This window comes from Plectropomus leopardus, chromosome 8, assembly GCF_008729295.1.
Source record: "Plectropomus leopardus isolate mb chromosome 8, YSFRI_Pleo_2.0, whole genome shotgun sequence".
NCBI classification, from domain to species: domain Eukaryota; kingdom Metazoa; phylum Chordata; class Actinopteri; order Perciformes; family Serranidae; genus Plectropomus; species Plectropomus leopardus.
In genome coordinates, this window is record NC_056470.1 from 13,977,585 (window position 1) to 13,999,982 (window position 22,398).

At 40.5% G+C, this 22,398-nt stretch overlaps 1 protein-coding gene across 4 annotated transcripts in view; it reads left to right on the forward strand.

Annotated features, from left to right (window-relative positions):
• Positions 1-16,976, forward strand: part of phactr3a (phosphatase and actin regulator 3a) — a 42,165-nt gene extending 25,189 nt beyond the window's left edge. For 2 of the 4 annotated variants that reach the window (XM_042491280.1, XM_042491281.1), the window contains 11 exons: positions 1,617-1,781; positions 3,747-3,914; positions 4,471-4,686; positions 6,247-6,475; positions 6,779-7,029; positions 7,675-7,828; positions 14,341-14,396; positions 14,837-14,898; positions 15,355-15,495; positions 15,831-15,907; positions 16,350-16,976. In XM_042491280.1, the coding sequence (XP_042347214.1) occupies positions 1,617-1,781; positions 3,747-3,914; positions 4,471-4,686; positions 6,247-6,475; positions 6,779-7,029; positions 7,675-7,828; positions 14,341-14,396; positions 14,837-14,898; positions 15,355-15,495; positions 15,831-15,907; positions 16,350-16,365 (1,535 nt within the window). In that variant the 3' untranslated portion in view covers positions 16,366-16,976. Of the gene's footprint in view, positions 1-1,616; positions 1,782-3,746; positions 3,915-4,470; positions 4,687-6,246; positions 6,476-6,778; positions 7,030-7,674; positions 7,829-14,162; positions 14,320-14,340; positions 14,397-14,836; positions 14,899-15,354; positions 15,496-15,830; positions 15,908-16,349 lie in introns of those variants that run through there. The other 2 variants (XM_042491282.1, XM_042491283.1) reach the window with 2 other exon arrangements.
• The last annotated feature ends 5,422 nt before the right edge of the window (positions 16,977-22,398 follow it).

Genomic DNA, 22,398 nt, shown 5'->3' on the forward strand with positions numbered 1-22,398 from the left:
CCAGAGCTAATTTGGCAGAAAAGGGGTGTGTGTGGGAAGACCGCCCTAAACCAGGACCAAGTCATGACCGAGACCAGAGTGTATCAAAACAAAGACAAGACTTTAAGGGGTTGAGAGCCCAAGACCAGACTAGTGTGAGTCCCACACTGTAAGATAAAATGTGGAACATGCTTAGTGTAGACACCCCTTAGATCTGAAATATCCAAATTCTAATAAAAATATACTGCCATATACTGTTCGTGTGTATGTGTGTGTGTGTGTGTGTGTGTGTAAGTGTACCGTTAGAAATGTCTTGATAAACTAATTGGAAAGCTTTGCAGTTGAATCTATTGTGTTTACTACTGTTACTAAACACTAAGGAGCTGAAATCAACTTAACTATCTGTTGTCTTAGTGATATCCTTGCACTGATGGTCTTGATCACTCTTGAACTAAAATCCAGAGTTGTCTTTGTCTGAGACTGTGACCAGATCAAGTAAAATTGCGGTTGCGAGACAAGACCTTCAAAAAGTGGTCTTGAGACTGTTCTTGAGGCCAAGACCAGTCTTGGGTGCTACAGCCCCAGTTCAGTCAGACATAACTCCACCAGATGATACATGCAAACAAAAGCACCAGCACTTTAAATCTGCACTACCTCTTTTTCCACTCTACATTGCACATATAAATGCATCAACTCTTTGTTACAAGGTTTTTATATTTTATTATATTTTTTTAAAAAGTGTTTTTCATACTTTTAGATCACACCCTGATCTATGGAGATTGGTATTTTGCTCCCATGTATGCGAAGTGTGTGTTATGGAAGTGACAACCTAACCTGATTCTGATAAGAAACATAGCAGAAATGAACACAGCCATATCATTATGGCATTGTGGAATGTAATGATAAAACACTGCATACTAACCATGTTCTGTGCCTGTTTTGTGGCGTTACCGAACATATTGCAGATATTTGCTTCCCCTGACAACAGCCATCACTTTTTCTGTGAGAGCTAGAACAGAGAACATATAGCAGAGGAGCGGTATATTCGTAAAAAAAAAAAAAAAAAAAGAGGTTGACACATTAAAACAATCAGTCCTTTTTTCACCAGGCAGCCGGTTCTGATGCTGTTTCTGGGAAAGTGGTGAGTCTGGCACACCTGTTGGTCTCGAGAGAAATGCATCTTTTTGTAGTGTTATGAGGCTGTCTGTGTCTGTGTGCTCTTGTATTCCCTCCAAATTTGGACTGTGAGATATTTATTTTGATACATGACGTGTGGCTCCGGGGGAGGGGATTTGCAGGGAAATAACAGCCGTGAGGGAGTGTGCCTTGATCAAATTAGTCTTTCTAATTCAATCTGTTCAGCACTTGGAGTCCATCATGGTTTATTCAGTAAGGTGAGTGTACTAATTGTGCTCTGGTTTTTCTCTCTCTCTCTTTCTCTCTGTCTCCTCTCACTGCTTTTTTTCCCCCCTTATCCCTGTATTCACATCTCTATACTCCCTTTCCACTTTGTCCTCTCTTTGCCTTCTTTCCATGTTTTTGATCCTTCTCTACAAACCTACACCCACTCTTTCCTCACCCCATTTCATCCTGCTGCACATCTCTGGGCTTTTTCTCCATCTCCACTGTCCCTGTAGTAGAGTTGGTGGACCAGCAGAGGGTGCTGAGGACTGGCTGCCTGGTGACGGGGGTCCATACTCCACCCATCCGACGCAACAGCAAGCTGGCCACCCTGGGGCGCATCTTCAAGCCCTGGAAGTGGAGGAAAAAGAAAAATGAGAAGCTCAAGCAGAGTTCCACAGGTACAGTGCTGGATGGGTGGATGGTGGGTGATGTGATGGTAGACGGTTGCAAAAGGCTGGTTTTACACACACACACGCACACGCACACGCACACACACACACACACACACACACACACACACACACACACACACACACACATTTAAATGCCCACATCTCTCCTCTAATGAATTAGATTAGGGAGAGATAATGAGGGTGTGGGTGAAGAGATGTGGCAAGTCATGCTCCAACTGTTTGAATTAAGTCAGTCCTCATCAATTTCTAATGATGCCAAAGAAGAGTTGTTATATTTTGTTGAAGTCACTGAGATGTGCAACACCTTATAATGCACATTTTTAAAAAAAAACCTGAGAGGAAACACTGAAACAGTGCTAGCTGGCTCAGCACTCACCCCAGACCCCTAGAATGTATGCAAAATCACATATCATCAAATGTTATGTGTTACACCAGACATAGCCCAAGCCTTTCATGTTTTACACTTAAGTCACAGAGCTTAGCATCCAATTTAAATTTGAAAAAAAACCAACAACGGTTGTTTACCTTTTAGCTTACATCTGTTCTGAAAGTACTGCCAGAAAAAAAAAACTTGTTAAGCATCTGTATAAAAAAATATTCTGCTCAATGATAAAAAAAACAACACACATTAATCTGTTTCTTAAAGGAATGCTTCATTCATTTCCCATCACCTTTAAAGGCATGAGTAAAAAAACTGTTTTCTTTAGGGATTTAACATAATACAGGGTGAGTAGTTGATTTACAAAAGATCATTTTATGGGTGAGGTATTCCTTTTAGTTGCAATGCCATTTGCTGTCCACAAACCCAGAAATGTCCTTGCTCTTTTTGTACAACACAAGAAAAGTTATTATGACATTATTTTAACGTGAAAATAGAGCCATACTAGAAAGTAACGTAAGAAAGTAACGTATCGACATAGAAAGAGTACAAAATGCTTCAACCCCTCTTGGGTTTTTTCGAATGTTGCCTGACATTTGTTCTTTGGAAAATTGAATGCTTAGCTCTGTGACTCAAAAAGGACAATAGCACGAGAGACACAGGCTCAGACTAATCTTTGATTACTGTGCTCTTTCAATCATTTATTTGGAGAACTGAATTCTGTAAAATTATGAAAACATTATAGGAACAGATCATCATTGCACAATTCCTCTGAAAGTTACCTTGTGTGCTTGCTTTTAAAAGCAGTCATAGCAGGTATCTGCAGCATGTCTGGCTTTATATTTGCTGAACCCAAGGCTAAATGTGATGCTCTGGCTGTAATGGAGAGTGCTTTTAAATCAAGGTGACATAAAGAGGGAATGTCATTCACGGAAATGGTGACAGTTGGTCACATCAGAGGTCAGTGTATCTCGGTCCGTCCCCTCAGTAGCTGGACCTGCCATAGCCTAATTATCCCATCACACTTTATACATTTATTCAAAAACTAAATGAATTCACGTTATGACCATCATTATAAGGTCTATTTACATTTATAACTCAAAAGTACACACGATGAAAATACAAACCTCAGACCAATAAACCAAATAAAACAAGTCGTTCTCCCCCTAATTAAATCAGTTTATGACACGACTTTGTTGAATACTGGATTCTGATTGGTCAGTTACAGCATTTTACAGTTATAGCATCCCAGGCACATCGCTAAAATAAACCCCCAACAGGGTTTTGCAAGACCCTTGATCACTCTTAAGGGGTTTTGTATTTTATTAAATTATTTTTAATAGGCGCTACTCGCATAAAGGAAGTAAGAGGATCTAAAAAAGGTTTTCATTGTTACTGTATATATCAGCCGTCTTAAAACAGACAGAAAAAGGTGAGATTACGCAACAAAAAGCGCAGCATCTACATAAGAAATTACTTTCTATTACTGGAAATAATTCACATTTATGTCACTTTAAAAAATCCACAACACAGATATAGTGACATACTTCTCCCCTGTCATCTTCTTCCAGATGTAGCATTATCCAGCAGTCTTCTATGCCATGACCCGAACTCCCCCACCCAGGGCTGCTGCTCAGACGGTGCAGTCCTTCTCGGAGGATTCGGGGGACCTTTGAATCCAAACCTCACAGTTAGCAGTGTGGAATACCTTGGTCCTGAGGAGGATCTCCCCCCTCCAGGTAGGACTATCCCTCCCTGTACTCAGAGTCAACGAATCAATGGACATTATAGAGCTGCAAAAGCAACAGATGAGCTAGAAATGGATTAGTTGAGTGGCTGGGTGTCTTTTCCTCGGCTTTATTGTAGATCAATGTGAGAGTGTGTAAGATGCTCTGAACCCAAACTGAATGGAGATGGAGGGATTTTTGCTGTTTTATTACAACAAAAGCTGTTGATGTTATAATATAGATTAATTAATGCTGTATGTTTGTGTCATAAGTGGAGGCCTGAATTAAACGTGTACCTACAAACTTAGACATTTGTGTGTCAGTTCTCCACACAAGTTCCAGTAGAGGGCAGCAGAGACAACTTAAGGTTGATCTTTGCCTCTACTCTCACTTGCCGAAAGAGGTCTATAACGTGCATATTTGTATGTACAAAACTGGCAAAACACAGAACATTTTAATGCGGTTGGACATTGTAGAAAATATTGTCATGCAGCTTGGCAAAATGTTACAACAAAACCAATTTAACTTGATTTTTAACTGCTCCTTTTCCTTCATTAATGTATTCCAGTAGCTGCCCCTCCTCAGGACTGTGAACGGGTAGAGGAGAATGTACTACTACCGGAAGAGGAGGGAGGAGAGGAGGCGCACCCTGACGGGGAAATACCTGAGGGGCTGCAGGACGTGGGCGAGCAGATGGAAGAAAGACCAGAGGAGGAGATTCCTCCTGGAACATCCCCACCACAAGTACCTCCAAAACTTTTGCCCCAGCTGAGTGCTGGAGATGGTGAGTGCTGTGAGGTCAAGCAAAGGTAATTTGTGTCTCATACACAGTAAATGTGCGTGACTGTATAAAATCTGTCTGCTCCGTTTGAACTACAGATCAGCGGAAAGTAAAGAAAAACTGAATAAATGGAAAGAAAGATAACAAAAGCAGATGTTTCCATACAAGGGATCACTGACTGGTGTGATGAGTATAATCAAATGTGAATGATACGTGCCCTTCACAAGATCTCAGCTTAACTTTACAGCTATTTAGTTAAGTACAAGATACTGTGATGTAAATATAGTACATTACAAGTAAAAGTGCTGCATTCAGAATCCCAGAGGTTCAGCGGAGAAATGTCTCTTTAGCAGAACTGCTAACAATTCATGGACATCTGAAACATGACAAGGAGCCCAAACTACAAACTTTTATTCTAAGAGATCATCAGCCAAAAAGGTTTTGATTTTTAAAAATGTTTTTGTTTTTTTAAGGTTATTACTTTTGTTTTTAAGTAACTAAATAAATTTAGTAGAGTAAAAAGTACAACAATTTCCTAAAATGTTTGTAATGGCCTGAAATGTGTTGAAAGACATTTTTGAGGAGATAACAATATTAGCACTGCCAAGATTTGAACCCAGAATTTGTTTTGTACTAGGCAGGCACTTTAACCAACTAAGCCACAGTGCCCATAGTAACTCTCATACTTAAAATGGGACTTCAGTAATTTTAAACGGGACTCTATTTTCACATATTTTTTGTGTTTAAGTGATAAATGGGAACAATAATTTCTGAAATTGGTACAGGATTAAGGGAGAGCACTTCAGCTAGCAGTGTCCAAACAGGATGCAATGTAACCACTCAGGGCATGTTCCATGTCAGTGAATGTCCTCTAAATGTGCTTGTTTTTGCATCTGACAGGCTCAGATTGATACTGATAAGTGTTTGACAACATTTTGAAAAGGATCCCTAGAGACAGACCTTTTTGTTTAACCTGTAACAGCCATGAAACCACAAGCATAAACTTACCAGACTACATTTATATAAACAGTAATTTTATCATGTAAAACACACATCATTCAAGGCAAAAAAAACTAAAATAAAACTCAAGGAATGTTGTTCATCACACCAGGTAGAGTTCCAGAGATTTGTTGAGCAAAGGGGATGAAGACGAAGATCACAGTTACTCAGCGTGTTAATAATTTTGTACTTTGAGAAATCCTAAATCTGGTACCACCTGGTTTTAAAGTCAAAAGTTGAAGTAACTTGGGTTGAAGTTTCCTGGGCACCCACTGACTCAGTTAAATCATACTCTTATTAGAGCATACATACTGTAGATACACTGCACGTGACAGATTGGGAAAGTAGTTTGCTCTGTGGTTTCTTTGCTTTCCTCATATCAAACAGATGTGCAAAGTTAGGTGAACTGGAGAGTCTACGTTCCCATAAGTCAAAATGTACATGTGTTTCCCATCTTCCACTCACTATCCGTAAGATAAACCCCAGCTTCCATGAACCTGTAGATGAATATGAGGATAAGAAATATTTTTAACTAACATCCACTGTTTATCTGCTCCCTTTCAGATTCAGGCCCTGTATCGCTCCCCACTCACCTGCCCAACTCCTACCTCCCCAAGGAGCCTCCACCCAGGGCCACAGAAAGCATGGCTTCAATGACCCTGCCGCTACGAGGGCCTCTGGCCAACACCTCAGGGTCCCCACATATAGGCAATATGATGCATCCTCCCATGCCCCCCAGCTGCATTATGGAGGAGCTGCAGAGAGCCTTCGCTTCCAAGAACAGACAGGAGAGGTGAGTGCACAGGTTGACCTCATACATCTGGTTATATCAGCATCCTCACCACCACATCCCAGCACCACTCAAACGTGCTGGGACGGTGAAAAACAAATGTGTTGCTTTATTTAGTCTTACTGGTGTCAAATCTAATACTGGCTTGGTGGATTTGGTGACTTTAATGAAGTTTGCTCACAAATCTCAAACTCACCCGAATAGATAAAATATTGTTTTGTTGATTAACACCCGTGAAATATTCTACGTGTAATCATGGCTGATGATGTAAATTCGATATTTTTCCTCCTCTCTGCGTCTTTCCAGTGTCCATGAAGGGTGTGAGCAGGGCTCACCTCCAAGGCTGTGGTGTTCAGATGGACGGCTCTCTCGCTCCTGCAGCTCTGAGAACCAACACACGTCGTCTTTTGGGGGCGGCTGTGTTGGAGTTGGAGGGTCTGACTGGCCCAAGAAGGAGGCGGAGGAGAATAAGGAGAACGTGCGGCTGGACCAGTGCTTCTCCAACACCTCAGGCCTCCCCACCGACTTGGACGGCTGGAATGACTCCGTTATCTCTGGTGGGTTGAAGAATTTTTCACAGTACAGTGTGTAAGCACTTTCACATTCACACATTTTTTGTTTTAATTTTGGCTCTGTGCCACATATTGGATTTAAAAATGAAACAATGGCTTTGAGGTTTAAGTGTTGAGATCTGCTTAAATTTTAATCTGCTTTCATTTATACTGGGAGAACAGTGTAGGAAATATTGCCCTGTCATTGTTTTACTGACCTGTCTTGTCATGAGACAAGCTCATATGTGACTCATATCTGAACAGTCTGATTTGGCCAACTTGCATATGTGGGTCTTAATTAGATACAGGTGATGATTATTTTGCGCATCAGTCTGAACAGTCCTATCAAAATTTGTGCAACTTTGAGGTCACTTTAGATTGGTATCACTCACAATTCTACACTGGCAGGAGTCACGCTGACAGATGTAGTTAAATATAGCTTTTGACTTTCTGAAATTTTGGATGAAGTCTGTGTCAGTGAAGCCATTCATATTACAGTTAGAAGGTTCAATTCATTTACAGCATGGTTTTCCATACAGTTAAAATATTAAGATGAAAAGTAAAATGAAAAGAAACCGTTTTTCTTACAAAGAGTCTACAGAGGGTTATAGTAAGTTTCATGTGTGTTAATGCGGGTGCACGTGGTTGCAGGCACACTTCCTCGCAGGCTAAGGAAGGAGTTGCTGGCTGTCAAACTACGAAACAGGCCCAGCAAGCAGGAGTTGGAAGACAGGAATATCTTTCCAGCCAGGAGCGACCAGGAACGCCAGGAAATTCGCCAGCAGATTGAAATGAAACTTGCCAAGTAAGAAATGAAAGCTTCTCCACATGTCTCTGGCATTTTAGTGTGAAATGTTTTAATGACATCTGTAACAAAATTCTTCTTTATTCTTGCCTAGATATAACATTACTCTGCAATTAGATATCAGGGACCTATTATGCCTCTCCTAAATGTCTGACATGCATATAATGTTACATACAATATTTATATTAAACATGGGCAAAATTCCAAATAACGAGGTACACCTATGTAAAACATTCCCTTTGAGCAAAAATCTCAGGCTTCAGACCGCTCTGAATACTCTGTTATCTACTTTTGAGACAAGCAAAGGAAAGCTCATGCCAGATTTCTTTTTATGGCCATCTGCTCCAGGCACGCTACTGCAAGTGTTAATAATACGAACACTGCTACATGCAGCTACATGCTGACATCTGGTAAACATGTAATGTGGCTCACCGATGTTCTTAATTTCCCCCTGATTTGGGATCATATTTCTGCTGAAACATGTCAGGTTGCAAAGATTTTGGTTCACCAAGACTTTATTGGTGATTTTTCACAGTAGAAAATGCTGCTATACTTTGTTGCAGTCATTGTCTTGCTGCAAGTACACTGCTTCATGTAGCTACATACTAACATCAGGGAAACATGCAGTCTTGGTTTGTTAATTTTGCCTTTAAGATTATATTCCTGCTGGAATATAGTTGATGATTTTTCACAGTAGAAAGTGCTGCTATACTTTGTTAGTCGTTCCCCGGCGGCAATGATGGTCCAGAGACACCAAGTCACTGGCAATACAAAAACGAAACGCTGACTTATGAGAGCAGACTTGGCTTTTTCAGGAGGCAGGCTTAAAGAAACAGGCGCTAAAACAGAGCATTTTGGACAAATGGTAAATACAGGTATTTGAGCACAGACAGTATAAAGTATTTTCTTAAACATTAAAGCATGCAAATATTTTCCAGTAAAAACCCAAATACAAGTATTAGCCTTAAGATAAGCATAATATATCCCCTTTAGTGACTTTAGTGTTATTCATAGAGCCATGATTGCAAAAACGGATCTGGGCAATGCATTTAGCATTGTAAACACATGTGCCTAATTGCTTCAGTTACATAACACGCAACTGTAGGAGGTGAGATAAAAAAAAATCAGATCCAAAGGGATTTTCTGATTGTTATGCACAGACTTGATTTGTTGTGTAATCTGCTGCTGCTCAGAGGAGACTGTTTGGGTGTAACACTTCTACTCAGGGCCAATACTAGTACTGGGAATCCTTTCTATTGTTTTCCACAATAGTCCTCAACCACTAAAACTGACAAGATTACCAGTATGAGGAAATGGTATATCTATTCAAACCAGTGAGGTGGGCGAATGGAGCTCCATAAGTCCTTTGACACAAGAAATACACGTGTTAAGTGATTCCAGGATGCTTTCAAAAGAACAATTGTTTCTGTGTAGCAACATGTACAGACAGACGCTGCTTCCAGGAAATCTTCCTGTTCAAGATGCGCCGCTGATATTTCTATCTGTGCTGTCCTGCCAGGACATTAATAGAACTGTTTTTTCTAATACAACTGAGAAACTTCATGTGCAAATACTGAAAGCAGCAGTCTCGTGTGCGAATGTGTCACAAGACCCAGGTTCTTTAACACCTGCGTATCAAGTCAGGGGCACACCACGGCGTTATGTAACCTGCTGTGCTATAGCTCTCAGCCAGGCACAGAGCGCCACCCACACTTTTGAGAGAGTAAGATGTATCGTCTGTCTGTGAGACAACTAAGAATACTGCCTCCCTGGTCTGTTCTTAGACTCAGTGGAAGAATATTATTGTTATTTGTGAAATGTATAGATCACAAGCAAACAGCTTATATAAAGGTGAGGATGGAGCATGAGTTGAGCTTGCATAACAGCCAGCAGGGTTTGTGTTTTGAAGACAGCGGTTCCACGTGTGGCACAGTGGTGAGAAAAGCTGCTTGTTACATAAAGATCTATTTCAAAGTTCAATTGAATTACTCTTTTTAAATTAATGACTGTTTAGATTAAAGAGTAGATCTCAGGAGGATCAATGAGGATTCTTACTTAAAGCAGCTTTATTTGTCTGCTTCATGCTGACGCAGCCGAAAAAACACTAAAACCTTTGCTGCAGGATTTTAGAGGCTGTTAAATGTATGCACGTGTAAAAGGCATCTGGCCACTGTTAATGTTTGCTGCTTTGTCTGAAGTTATTATCTGTAAAGCCTGAGGCTCAAAATAACTTATTTAAATGCACTTACTTCCCCCACAGTGTCAAGCATATGCAAAAAATGCCTCTTTATCTTACAATATGCATAAATTGAAGCCATTTTAAAAGGAAATCCTGGCTAAATATAGCTCAAAATGGTAAAGATGTGGAAAAAGCTAATTTCCCCTGTGCATTCATACCGAATGACAAATCAATCCATCCCACAATCCTCTGGATTTCTCTGGGTGACTCCCACCATACATTCAATCTGCTCTTTTTCCCCATCTTATCTGCTGCTCACAATGAAATCCTACTGATTTGTTTGCTGCTTATCAAGCAGAAAATCCCATCAGAACATATGGCTAATAATGACACCTTGTCTGTCTGTTGAATCAGTGATAGATGACCTTTCTATCTTTAGCGACTCCCTGCTGCAGCCGCACTCTGCTGTTTCTAATCTTAGCCCCTGACACTGTTCAATAATGCATCTCCCCATGCACTCCCATCTCTCCACAAATGTGTTGTCGGGGAGTTATTTCAGCGGAAAATAATACAGGGGGAGGAGCAGGTAGGGACCTTTTACTGTACTAGGAAGAAGAAAGCTGGGAATGGCCATTTTTATCATCTTGGCAGCTGAAATAAAAGAACAGACTGAAATCCTCTGCCACCCACTCGTTGCTTTCTTATTCCTTTGTTTGGATTTTTCATCCCTCCCCTGGATGGCATAGTTAGAGTTTCTATTTTAACTCACTTTGTTGATGAAGCATCCTGAGTGGGAAATGGAAACCCTAATGCCAACAGGCGTTTATGCGTCATAGTGGTATTCTGGGGATACCTTTCAAAATTTGTGAAATCATTTCCTAAACCCTGGTGTAGAAAGCGTTGGATGAGACATCAGTGCTGTGAGTCAATGTCATAATCTCAGATATCCCAAATAAACTATCTCCTGTCACCTGAGAGCAGCAGCGTAATAAGGTTTTCTCATTCTTGTGGCTCACAAAGAACATCTGACTGATACCAAAATAGTGGAGGCGATCTCAGATCTGTTCATCTCACCAGCAGAGAGTGGTCTGTTTCTAAAAATAGCCATGGACTCTGTGTAAAGCACATACAGCTCTGTGTGCAATAGTGAAATCCCCCTTTAGTGTGTTGCTAGGGAGAAACCAGGATTTCTGCAGGAGGACTCTATTGTCTCAAAGATACAGAGAGTTGTTGCTAAGCAACTCAATAGCCAGGTCAATAATACAGAGGATGGTCGTTTTCACTGGGGCTTTGGAAGTGATTTTCCGTTTCATCTGTTTAAAATGTGATAGTATAAGAGCTCCGGGAACACTCTGTCCCTCGATTTGTTTATCAAAGAGGCGTGAAGCAAAGGAGTCGTGCTGGGCTGTTCCCTACCTGATGAGATTTTAAGGTAGTGGCATAAAATTGGCCTGATTTGATCAAAAACTGCTATGATAAAAAGGGGAACCTCACAGAGAAGGAAAATAAAAACAAAATCGAAAGAAACTGAGCCTACTTAATGACTTTGTTCAAGACTACATTTGTGTTTTTTGTGTTCTATTTTTAATCTTACTTCTCAGAAGAGGGGAGTCAAACTCTTGAATTATTGCTCATGCTATTTCGGGATGTCTAGTCATGTATGCATTATTTTCAGAGTTGGAAGAAGTACTGAGATCTTTAACTGTGGTAAAAGTAACAATGCCACAGTGCCAAAATACTCTGATTCAAGTCCTGCATTCAAGTACTAGCATCAAAATATTTTTTTCAGGTAATTTTCTTGTTATAAATTTATTTTAAATTTTTCTCTTGTTGGCTTATTTTCAGGTAATTTTTTAGCTACTAAAGTTACTTATTGTAACTTTTTACTCATATCTTGCTAACTTTGGGGTTATATTTGACTTTGTGTCAGTGCAGCCAGCTTTCTCTTCTCCGTCAATGTTGTGATCTAGAAAGAAAAAAATCTAAGACAAATGCTGATTACATAATGCAGTTGATGCTTTTTCTGTTTTGATGGTGGCATCTGTTGTTACACAAATGTGGTTTTAAGCTGGTTCAAGTCCCACTGAAATGGTATTAACAGGGCTTAGACCACTGATGGTTTTATTAGCTCTTCAATGCCCAGTGGTACACACACACACACACACACACACACACACACACACACACACACACACACACACATCAGGCCATGTGCTTTATGGGTGTCCAGGTCTCAGTTCGTGTGACCTAACTTTGATCTCTTCCAGGACAGAACTATAAAGTGTCTGGTGTTATCTCGGGTGATGGGATAAATAGAGTCCTGCTGCGTGGCGGCATTCTGCCCTCTCTGTCCTTTCCACCTCTGGAGGTGTGCTGTAGAGAGTGCCACATGCTGGCTCAGGGCTGAGCTCTGTTGTGCAGCTCACATTTATTATTTATACAGAGTGAATGAATAGTTCACATGTACACACGACTCCAGGAATGCATTTGATTTTGGAGACCTTTTGGGTGCTTTGATGGTGAGGGAACTTGGCAGCTTGAAACAAATGTGTGCTATTACTGTAAGTCTGGTGTGAATATTTAAACTTGGACATTAGAGAAAAGAAATGTATCAGATCATAAAATAGGCTACAGTACTTTTTTCCAGTTATTTTATTCCCTGTGTTAAATATTTTTCTCCTTCCTTAAAAATGCAAGTGTGTTTTAGGGACTATTTGGCATGTCAAACAATTTTTTAATCACTGGGTAGAGACTTGTGTTTTTCATTTTAACTTAGGGGACTGACACACAACTTGAAATGGTTTTATTTTGCATTTATTTTTAATACTCCCCTACCCATCCCAAATCATCATAAGTCTAAAAGTAAAAGCAAGTTCCTCGACGGCAAGGAACAAAAAGATCGTTCGGATTCACATCCAGCTCAGAGGCTGTTTGTTTATAGGATGAGGTTTCATTCATAAATACCTGATATCTGGCTGATAGTTTCCCTGTTTGTTTCCTGATGCTTCAGGAGAAACAAAAACCCACAAACGTAGTTTTTAGGTTGGCAACACTCTTTACATTCTGTACATATTCTAATGTTTTTTTAGATTTTCTATCCCAAATCCTGCTGGTGGAGTTATAAAGGCATGTTTTCTTTAAATATCTCCAAAATCACACCATTTTTCGTTACCTGAACCTATAAAAATTGAATTATTCGATGGACCTTTAACACAAAGTTTCTATTGGTGCAGTCAGGGGGTGCGGATTTCTTCTTCATCATTAGTTAAAGGTCCACACAATAGATAAATCACAAAATTTTCAGTTTACTTTCACAAAAAACACATTGGCTAAGAACACAAAGAAATAAAACATTGCAATAATAAACAGAAATAGCACTTCAAAATAAAAGCTTGATGCCAGAAATTCACTGTAATGAAAAATAAAGTGTATTTTTTAGAAACTTGACACGTTTTCTAATCACCTGCTGTCTATTCAGAATGAACCTGCAGCCCACTTTTGGTCCACGACCTACCAGTTGGGAACCACTGCTCTAACACACAATTTTTAAGGAGAATTGCATTTTGCTTAATTAGCTGTCTGCCTATATTTAAACTCATATGCTGTTTTCTCGTCACATTGGCTCTAATATTGCCTACATTTTGTTTGAATATATATATACAAAAAAAAGAAAATCTAATTAGCCTATTTATGGTCACTCAGGTAGTCTCAAGAAAAAATATTTAATTTCATGATTTAAAGAAAAAAAGTCATACCCCAGCCACCTATTTCTCTGATAAATACATTACAGTGTGTAATGTGGCTAAAAATAAAACGAGCTTGTGCAACAACGTGGGTAACGAGAGTGTGCCACTAGCACAGCAGGATGAGGTTGGGGATGCCTACTAGGCTCCGCCTCCTGCACATTATGCATGCAGTAACCGGGGAAACTAGGGGAGTCGCGCCCCAGCAGCCCATCACGACCCAGTTGAAAAGCGCCTGTAGTGTAGTCTGTGCCTCATAGTAGAAAGGAGTACCCGAGCTGCTGCTGCTGCTGCGGCGGTGTAGAGTCTAATCAACTCGGTAGCTGCACCTGAGATGCAGCATCTTGACATCGAGAAATAATTTGGTGGAGGATTCTCAAACCAGAGAATTGCGCTTCTTCGATTATTCCAGATGTGGGGAGCGCCTCTGCCCAAGCATCACAGCCGCGGTTTGGATGCGAGATGGAGACATAGGGGATTCCTCTCGAGAAGGCACAGTGAAGAAGCTACAGCCGGTGTAAAAAGGACAGGAGGACAGGGACAGTTGGAGTCAAAATGGTTCAAAACGTGGTTTTGGTGTTTCTCCGCAGGAGGCTGAGCCAGAGACCTAATGTGGAGGAGCTGGAGAGTCGGAACATCTTGAAACGTAAGTTCAATTACCGTCTCCAAACTACCGTCTTTCCATCCAGATGTTCCTATTTATAATACAGAATAAATGTGAGAAAGATCTGAACCCCCCACATAAACCAGGGCAATATGTCGCATTAATGATTGCACAGTTTGCTCAGTGTAGTACATTATTCAGGAGCAGCAGAACGTTTGAGTGCACATTTCTCCTCACTTTGTTAGATGTGGTTGTATAAAGACCCTGGCTATGACTTACATGTTTTTACACCAAATTAAATAACATTACAGATGATCGATTTATTTTCGATAATCATTTCAATTAAATATTACCCTGTTGTGACTATACATATTTATATATATATGTGTGTGTGTGTGTGTGTGTGTGTGTTTGTGTGTGTGTGTTAATGTTGAAGGCTTATGTAGTGAAAATGTGTAATTCGGCTGTTTTTTTTTCCCCAGAGAGAAACGATCAAACAGAGCAAGAGGAGAGGAGGGAGATCAAACAGCGGCTAAACAGAAAGGTACATTGTGTGATTGTGTGATTTTTCATATATTTAAAAATTGTTCCCGATAATAAAACCAAATCACCATTAACTAAGGGACTGTTTGTTATTTATGAGAGGGGAGGGGGTGGTGGATCTAAGAAGGGAGTTAAGTATCTTGATTTGGCTTTGAGGAGGGACACTCAACTTTAAATTAACTTTTTTAACATTTATTTTAAGTGTCCTCATAACTTATGGCTATTTATGGTGGAGGGAGGGTCATGCAATTTCCTTTAGTCACCCAGGGAGGTTCAAGGAAAAATATTTGTAGCTCCGGGAGGGTCATGATATTAAAAATCAAACAAAAGTCACAATCCAGTCAACCTACTCGGATAAATAAAGTAGGCTACAGTCCCTAAATGAACACTGTGCAAAAAGCACATGGACTTTTACAGCAGCCTGCTGTAAATATGTCTCTATTTTCTTGCGTTCCAGCTCAACCAACGGCCCACAGTAGACGAACTACGAGACAGAAAGATTCTGATCCGCTTCAGCGACTATGTGGAGGTGGCCAAAGCTCAGGACTATGACAGGAGAGCAGACAAGCCCTGGACTCGGCTCTCGGCAGCTGACAAGGTGTGTATTTGTGGGGAACACAGAGATATTAAACGGTGAAGAAATAACAGTCATGTATGTTGACCTTTATGACCTCCCTGTCACTAATGATTTGGACTTATCACCATAAAGCAAGTTCACCATTTAGGCCAGACTGATAATTCTGTAACCTATTTCTTAAGATTATATGCATGGTAGATGTTATAATCTAATCTCAGCAAATCCCCTGTTCTCTTTATGCTGATTATAGTTCCACTTCCTCCTGCTGTCACTTTGCTGTCCAGAGGTTGCGGCACCCTGACAGCTCAGGATGTTCTTTTGGATTTGCTAATGTTGTTTTTCCTCTTCCACAACAGGCTGCAATCCGAAAAGAGCTCAACGAGTTCAAAAGCACCGAGATGGAAGTGCATGCCTCAAGCAAACACCTAACGAGGTCAGTATTCTTTATGTCTGTGTGTAGTTTGTGTTTGGGAATGCATGCGTGCTCTATTCTGGGCTGTTGTGGTCTAAATTTAGCTCTCCTTGCTCATCCAGAGAGCACTGAGGAGCTAAAGATAGATGGGAGTGCTTGTGAAAGTGGGGGCAGGGGAGGTTGTCCTCTGGAGGGCTTGTGGTGCCGAGCAGAGAGAAATGATAAAATGCTACAGCGTCCTTGGCTAAGCATGTTTATAACGCAGAGGTCTTTGTTGTAAGCTGTAACAGTGACCCAGAGGGAGGACTGAATGCGAGCCCCTCAGCGCAGTTAACAACTGTGCTAAAAATAGCCTCACAGAACTGCTAATAGCTGCAATAAAAGCTGGATGTGATGACAAAGACACCAACATGTTTTGTACCTTTCTCCTTTGACACGTTTCTCTGCATGTTTGTGTCTCCAGGTTCCACCGGCCGTGAAAGCGGGGAGTTTCTTCTGTGAAGAAATGCTGAGCCTGGAAATTTTTTCTGAAGCTGCTTAGCGGTGGACAGTTCAAAGAGCCTGGAGCCTTTTCGTCTTCAGCGTGTCTTTAACATTCTTCCAGCACCCTCGACTATCATATCATCTGTATGAGTGCAGGGGGTGTGGGAGAGAAGATGACGGTAATGTTTGCGACAGTGTGTCCTGGAGACCACTGAACGTCGCCATGTGGGAGCTGGCTGCTGGAAGGGGACTCTGGTGGAGCCTCTGACTCTCAGGATGAGAGCGGAGGACAAAAACAATCTTGTCATTCAGTCAGTGTTGATTTTTTTGTACTATTTCATGGACTCCTTTGACAAGGCGGTGTGAATCCGTGTAGTGGGAAGAAGTTGTGCATGTGACCAGCTTCACCTTTTCTTAACTGATGAATAATGTGTCACTTGGACTGTGTAACGACTGTGCAGTCTAGGGGAGGTGGTATTGGGGATGAATTTGATATTAACTGTACATACAGTATGTCAATCTGAATGGGACCGTCAATGTCTTCACTGAAAAGAGAAATACCTTTGTAAGCACTACTTGTCTTCAAAATAGAAGGTCTTTTTTTTAAGAATGGCTCCTGTCATTTTTAAACTGTTTATTTTCAGTTAACCCTTCAACACATGGATTGACATTAGTTTTCTTGTGTTGCATTGACACCTTTCACCAGCATTTAAACTCTAAATGATTTTCCTAAAAAACGCAGTTAAAAAAACAGAAGGAGCAACTTGGCAAGAAATTTACCAAAAAAAATAGTGAAATGTGACAAAAAAACAAAAACTGGACAATTTTTATCATTAAAAAAAAAACAAGAGGGAAAATGTTCAGACAACTATATTTTGTATAATTCTCTTAATTTTAAATTATGCTCCAGGAAAAAAAAAAAAAAAAACAATTTCCTTGAGGTCCCATGTTTTTGAAAGAAATCAAGCCAGTTTGCTCCATTTTCAAATGGCTAAGAAACAGAATGAAGTGGAATTTAAACAATTAATAGATTTAACTTTTAAAATATTTTTCTTTCAGCACTTCAGTAACCTACAAAAATAAATGAGGAATTTGTATTAAGATTATCAGAGAAGCCAGAAAGCTCATAACCTTCACTTACATTCAATAAACATCAAAAGTGAGTCAGAATAAATCAAACTCAGCCGCATGAAATCAAAGCACATCATGGAACAATCAACACTTAAGTCAAACACTTCAAAATGAAACGAGCACAGCTGACGTACGCAGCTCAGCGAGCATCATGTGGTGAAATAAACAACTGGGTCTATAGTGGAGAGACCTTTGGCAGCTGTAAACGAGGCTCCATCAGGGGAAAAACAAAGTGTGCAGACATCTCCCCTCTTGTTTAAATCCTTTCACAACATTGTCTGAGTCATGAACTCTCCCCAGACTGTACGTTACATTCAGGATTTCAGATGAGGATTGTAGTGCTGACAGAGTGAAGGACACTGAGTGAAAGCCAGCGTAGTTGTTGTGGTCTGTTCCACACTGAAGAGCCACCTGCGTGGCGTCTACTCACCATCTCACTGAGGAGTCTGTCCTGAACTGACTTCATGTCTTTTCTCATTAGGCACATCTGAAAACAGCACACAGAGCAGCAGGGATTTTAGGGCGGTAACACAGAATATGACACATTCAGGACAAGCAGGGGACGAGTTGACACATTAGACCATGAGATAAGCAAAACGTTATTCAGGCCACCCAGCAAATAATCATTGGACAGACAGGTTGACAGGCAGACGTGACATGCTCTATTAAAAAAAAAAAGATGAACTGTGAATGAATGTTCTTCATTCATAGCCTCCTGAGCTTCAGATTTACACAGCTAATTACAAATCTAACACTCAGGCAACACAATGGAGCACGAATTAGATGTGAGCTGTGAACTTTAGGTCTGAGGATCACACCTGGGATGAGAATAATCTCTCCTCATACTCCAAACTGTGACACACGTTATTCTGGAGGGCTTTCTTCAGCGTCTCATTTTTGGAAGGAAGGAAACAGACGATCACACAACCAAATGAGGGAGAGACGAAGAAGGTGAGAAAACACACGAGCTCAAGGTAAAGGACAAAATTAACTAACTACGGCTTTAAGGGAAACAGGGGATACATTTATTAACATTAAATACATCATTTCGTTTAAAAAGTGCACTTAATGTGGAAAAAGATTTCTGGTTTACTTGACACAATAACAGTACTTGATGTGCGACGTTCTCAACAATTTGAGAGTCAACCATCGGCCCCTTCTCTGGATCTCAGTGATTCAGAATCCAACACAATGTCTGGTAAAGGAAAACACCTAAGATGAAGTCAAAGCCACAATAATCTTTTGGTATAGCCATTAACTATGAACTAAATAACCTGGGTATAACGAGACGGCCCTCTGCAGTCGGGGCAGCAGAGCCTGACTGTATAATGGTAGTGATTATTGCTGTGGAAACATCAGTGAAATCAGTTTAGTCATATGAAGAAACGCCGGCCACATCCTTCCAAATATAGCTTGGTGTGCATATCTAGCTTATGATGATAAGCCTGAGGAAGAACTTATTCTCTGAGATGTTCAAGCTTTTTAATCCATGTTCCACAGAATAAACAAGTGTGTTATTCAACCTTTCACAGAATACTTGGGTTTAAGCCTGTGGGAACTGTACTGATCAGAGTGTGGCAGGAAAACAGCATCAAACCAACAATATGGCTCTTTCAGTGCTCTCACACACACAAACACACACGGGCCTTAAGTTAACCTCATGCCTTCCTGTTCCTGGTAAGAACGGAAAGCCACAACCTGCTTTTTCCAGTACATCTGTGAGAGAACAGAGACTATTCACTGATCAGAAACTGGGTAAATCAACATCAAGAAAACATTATATTTTCAGGGATCACACATTTTTATCGCTGAATTTTCATTGCTTTTCCAAAACATTTCACCCCATTATGTAAGTAGTTGAATACTGGTAGGCTTATATAGCGATACTGCTAACTTAACTCGCCTTTTAGAAATTGCTGCTACTAATAAGCTACATATGCCCACAGCTGATAGACCACTCCAGCACATACAAGTACTTTCCTAAACATCAACACCATGCAGGATAGAAAGATCATATAGGTGTCAATGCCGCTGCGGTCTGATTATAATTTGGAAAAGTTTTGTTTCTTGATAACTTGCTTCTTTCATAGACATTTGTTTTACGACCTTGCCTGGACATGAGCGCACATGATACCTTAATGAATCAAAGCTGGGACAGTGGGCAGATATTTCTCACCCGAATATATATATATATATATGTGTGTGTGTGTGTGTGTTTTGGCCCCTTAATCTTGGCCCCCTGATCAGCCTTGGCACTTTGATCAACATTATGACAATTGTGTGTCTTTCCTGTCTTGAATGATTAATGCCCCATTTCCTTTCATTTGCATACAGTCTGATTCTGCATGGGTGTTTCTCTCAGGTGTGAATGCAAATTCCCCGCCCCCACAAACCTTTTGTTTCCATTCTGTCTGATCGCTTCCTTCCCTTACCCCTTGATCACTACTATTTATATACATACTGCCTAATCACTTATTTGGTTTACTGTGTAAAAGTGCTTCCATTTCACTTGATGTGGGTTGGCTTACTGATTCAGATCCACTCTGTGTCAAGTGTCAACAGTGGTCGAGTGGACAAAGGAGATGGACCTGTTGAGGGTCGACACTGCTGGATTGGACTTATCTGGAAACAAATAAAGGAATGGAGAGGGACAGAAAGTGATGAGAAAATAATGGGCAAGAAGAAATATGGCCACTCATTTAGTCGTTATCTAATCACGTCTGTCATGGATTCAGGACAGTAGAATGACAGACATTTTCAACAATGCATTAAGAGGCACAGATGAAGAGCTGCAGTGCTATTATCTGCTCTGTCTGGACTTAAATGGGTCATTTTAATCAAGTTGCTTAACCATTTAGAACACCATGTGCAATTCCAACAGTTTCTGCGTAATTACATGACACATTTATGAGGGAAAGTTGAATCTCTTCACACTCAAGGTAACACACACACTCCTGAGAATGGCTTGGTAAAACCTCCGTCCTCTATTGTTAACCCTAACAACTGTTAGCTGTTGAAATTCAATGTAACCAAACTGCTTAAAGAGCAAACCCCAATGATCAAAAATGATTGTTTACTGGGGGAAGTGCTACTTCTTTACTTTCTCTGCCCACGTTTTCTCAGCTGGCCTGGGAATTTCAACCAGCAATGTCTAGGTCACATACCTACTTCCTTAAATTCTAGGTTACTGATTATGAAGGCCTTCAGTCATCTAATAACTCACACCTCCGTTCATATCACTCCAGTGATTCTCACGCGACTGTTGAGTGACGTCAATGACTTCCATGTGGTGTAAAGGTGTGTGTGAATCACTAAAAGATGTTAAATACCAGAGAACTCCCCACCAGTCACCAGAACTGGTGAAGACTCTGAGGTGAGCAGTTAAACATTTTGAAGATTATTAAGTCCAGTTGTAAGTGACCATATATCCATATCCACATATGGCCATGAGACCTACATAGGGTGTCATAGAGATGCTGTTTTACCTCTGCTGCACTCAGTCCAGTGGGAGCACCGGGTGCAGAGGTTTGACCTCTGGGGGTCAGTGAAGTGAGAGAAGGGATGGTCTGGCTTATTTATTTTTTATTTTTGTAGTATATTTATGGGAACTTTTGCAAAAAAGCAAGTAACTTAAACATCTGAGCGGAAAGCCAGAGGATGTTCACAAAAAAAGTAAAGAAAAGTAATGTAACCAGTGAATCTTAGTAATATTTTTTTCCCTTTTTTGTATTATTTATTTATTTGCATATTTCTTTATTCACTTGGTAGTTTTTATTATTTAATGGCAAAAAATAATATTGGTTACTTATATACTACTTACTTATAATATTGGAAGTTTTATTTTTTTGCATGGTTACGGAGTATTACAACAGCTCCTTTTTCCACTGCAGAAAGATAAGTTTGCTGCTGAATTTATACCCTACACTCTGATGAGGGGTCCTTCAATCAGCTATGAAGGTGACTGCAGAGTGATACGGAGTGGGAGTGGGTAGGGTCTGGTTTTGTAAAGGCCCATAGTCTTCGAGCTGCGCTTCTTTTCTTCACTGTAGAAAGAGGAGGGCCTAAAGTCTCCCTTACTGCTGACTGTAAAGTGAGGTTTGGGTAGCATGCGGATTGTCAAGGGGGTGTCCTTGCAGGGAAGGTCGGGGGAGGCAGGGAGTGGGGATCCCCGCGGGGTGAGGCTATGGGAGCAGGTCAAACCCAAGGTTGGGGCTGACCTCTCAGCAGCTGTGAGGGTCCAAAATAAGCACAGATGTTTAAGCAGCTGGCCTCAGAAATTGCACAGGGGGTAAAAGGTCAATATATACATGCTTTTCTACATATCACTTTACAGTTAAGAGTTGGGGAGCAACAGGGACATTTATGTAACAGTTTTAAAACTTTCTGTGTAAAGGTGAGAGTGAAAATGCATCTAATGTTAATGTAGATTAATACATGTTTCCAGGGGGTTGATACAAAATATCAAAATAATAGTGAGCAGGTTAAGTGAATGCTTTAGATACAATAGGTGCAATTATTTGAGTTTTAGGTAAAGAATATTTTTTGTACCTGCTTGTGCTGGACAAATTCAAATCTTCTTTCTGGCCTTCAAAATAAAAGTGATTCTTTGTCCGTTTTTGACAACAGATCTTCACTTTTAAGGGCACTTACGGACCTGACTCAGGGGCGTATTTGGGGAATGGCCTGGGGTGGCACAAGTTACCCCTGAAATGTGATTGGCAACCCCAGGTGCCACCTCATAATGACTGGTTGTCTGCCTAGTCAGTTTGAAATGTTTGATGAGTAGACAAAATTTTTGTTTATGAGGTAATTCAGTCTTAAACCTGAGAGGCAGTAATGTGCCAAAGTAGTGGCTTGTCTGCCAAAAGGACATAGAAGAGGAAGAAGTTTTGTTTTGA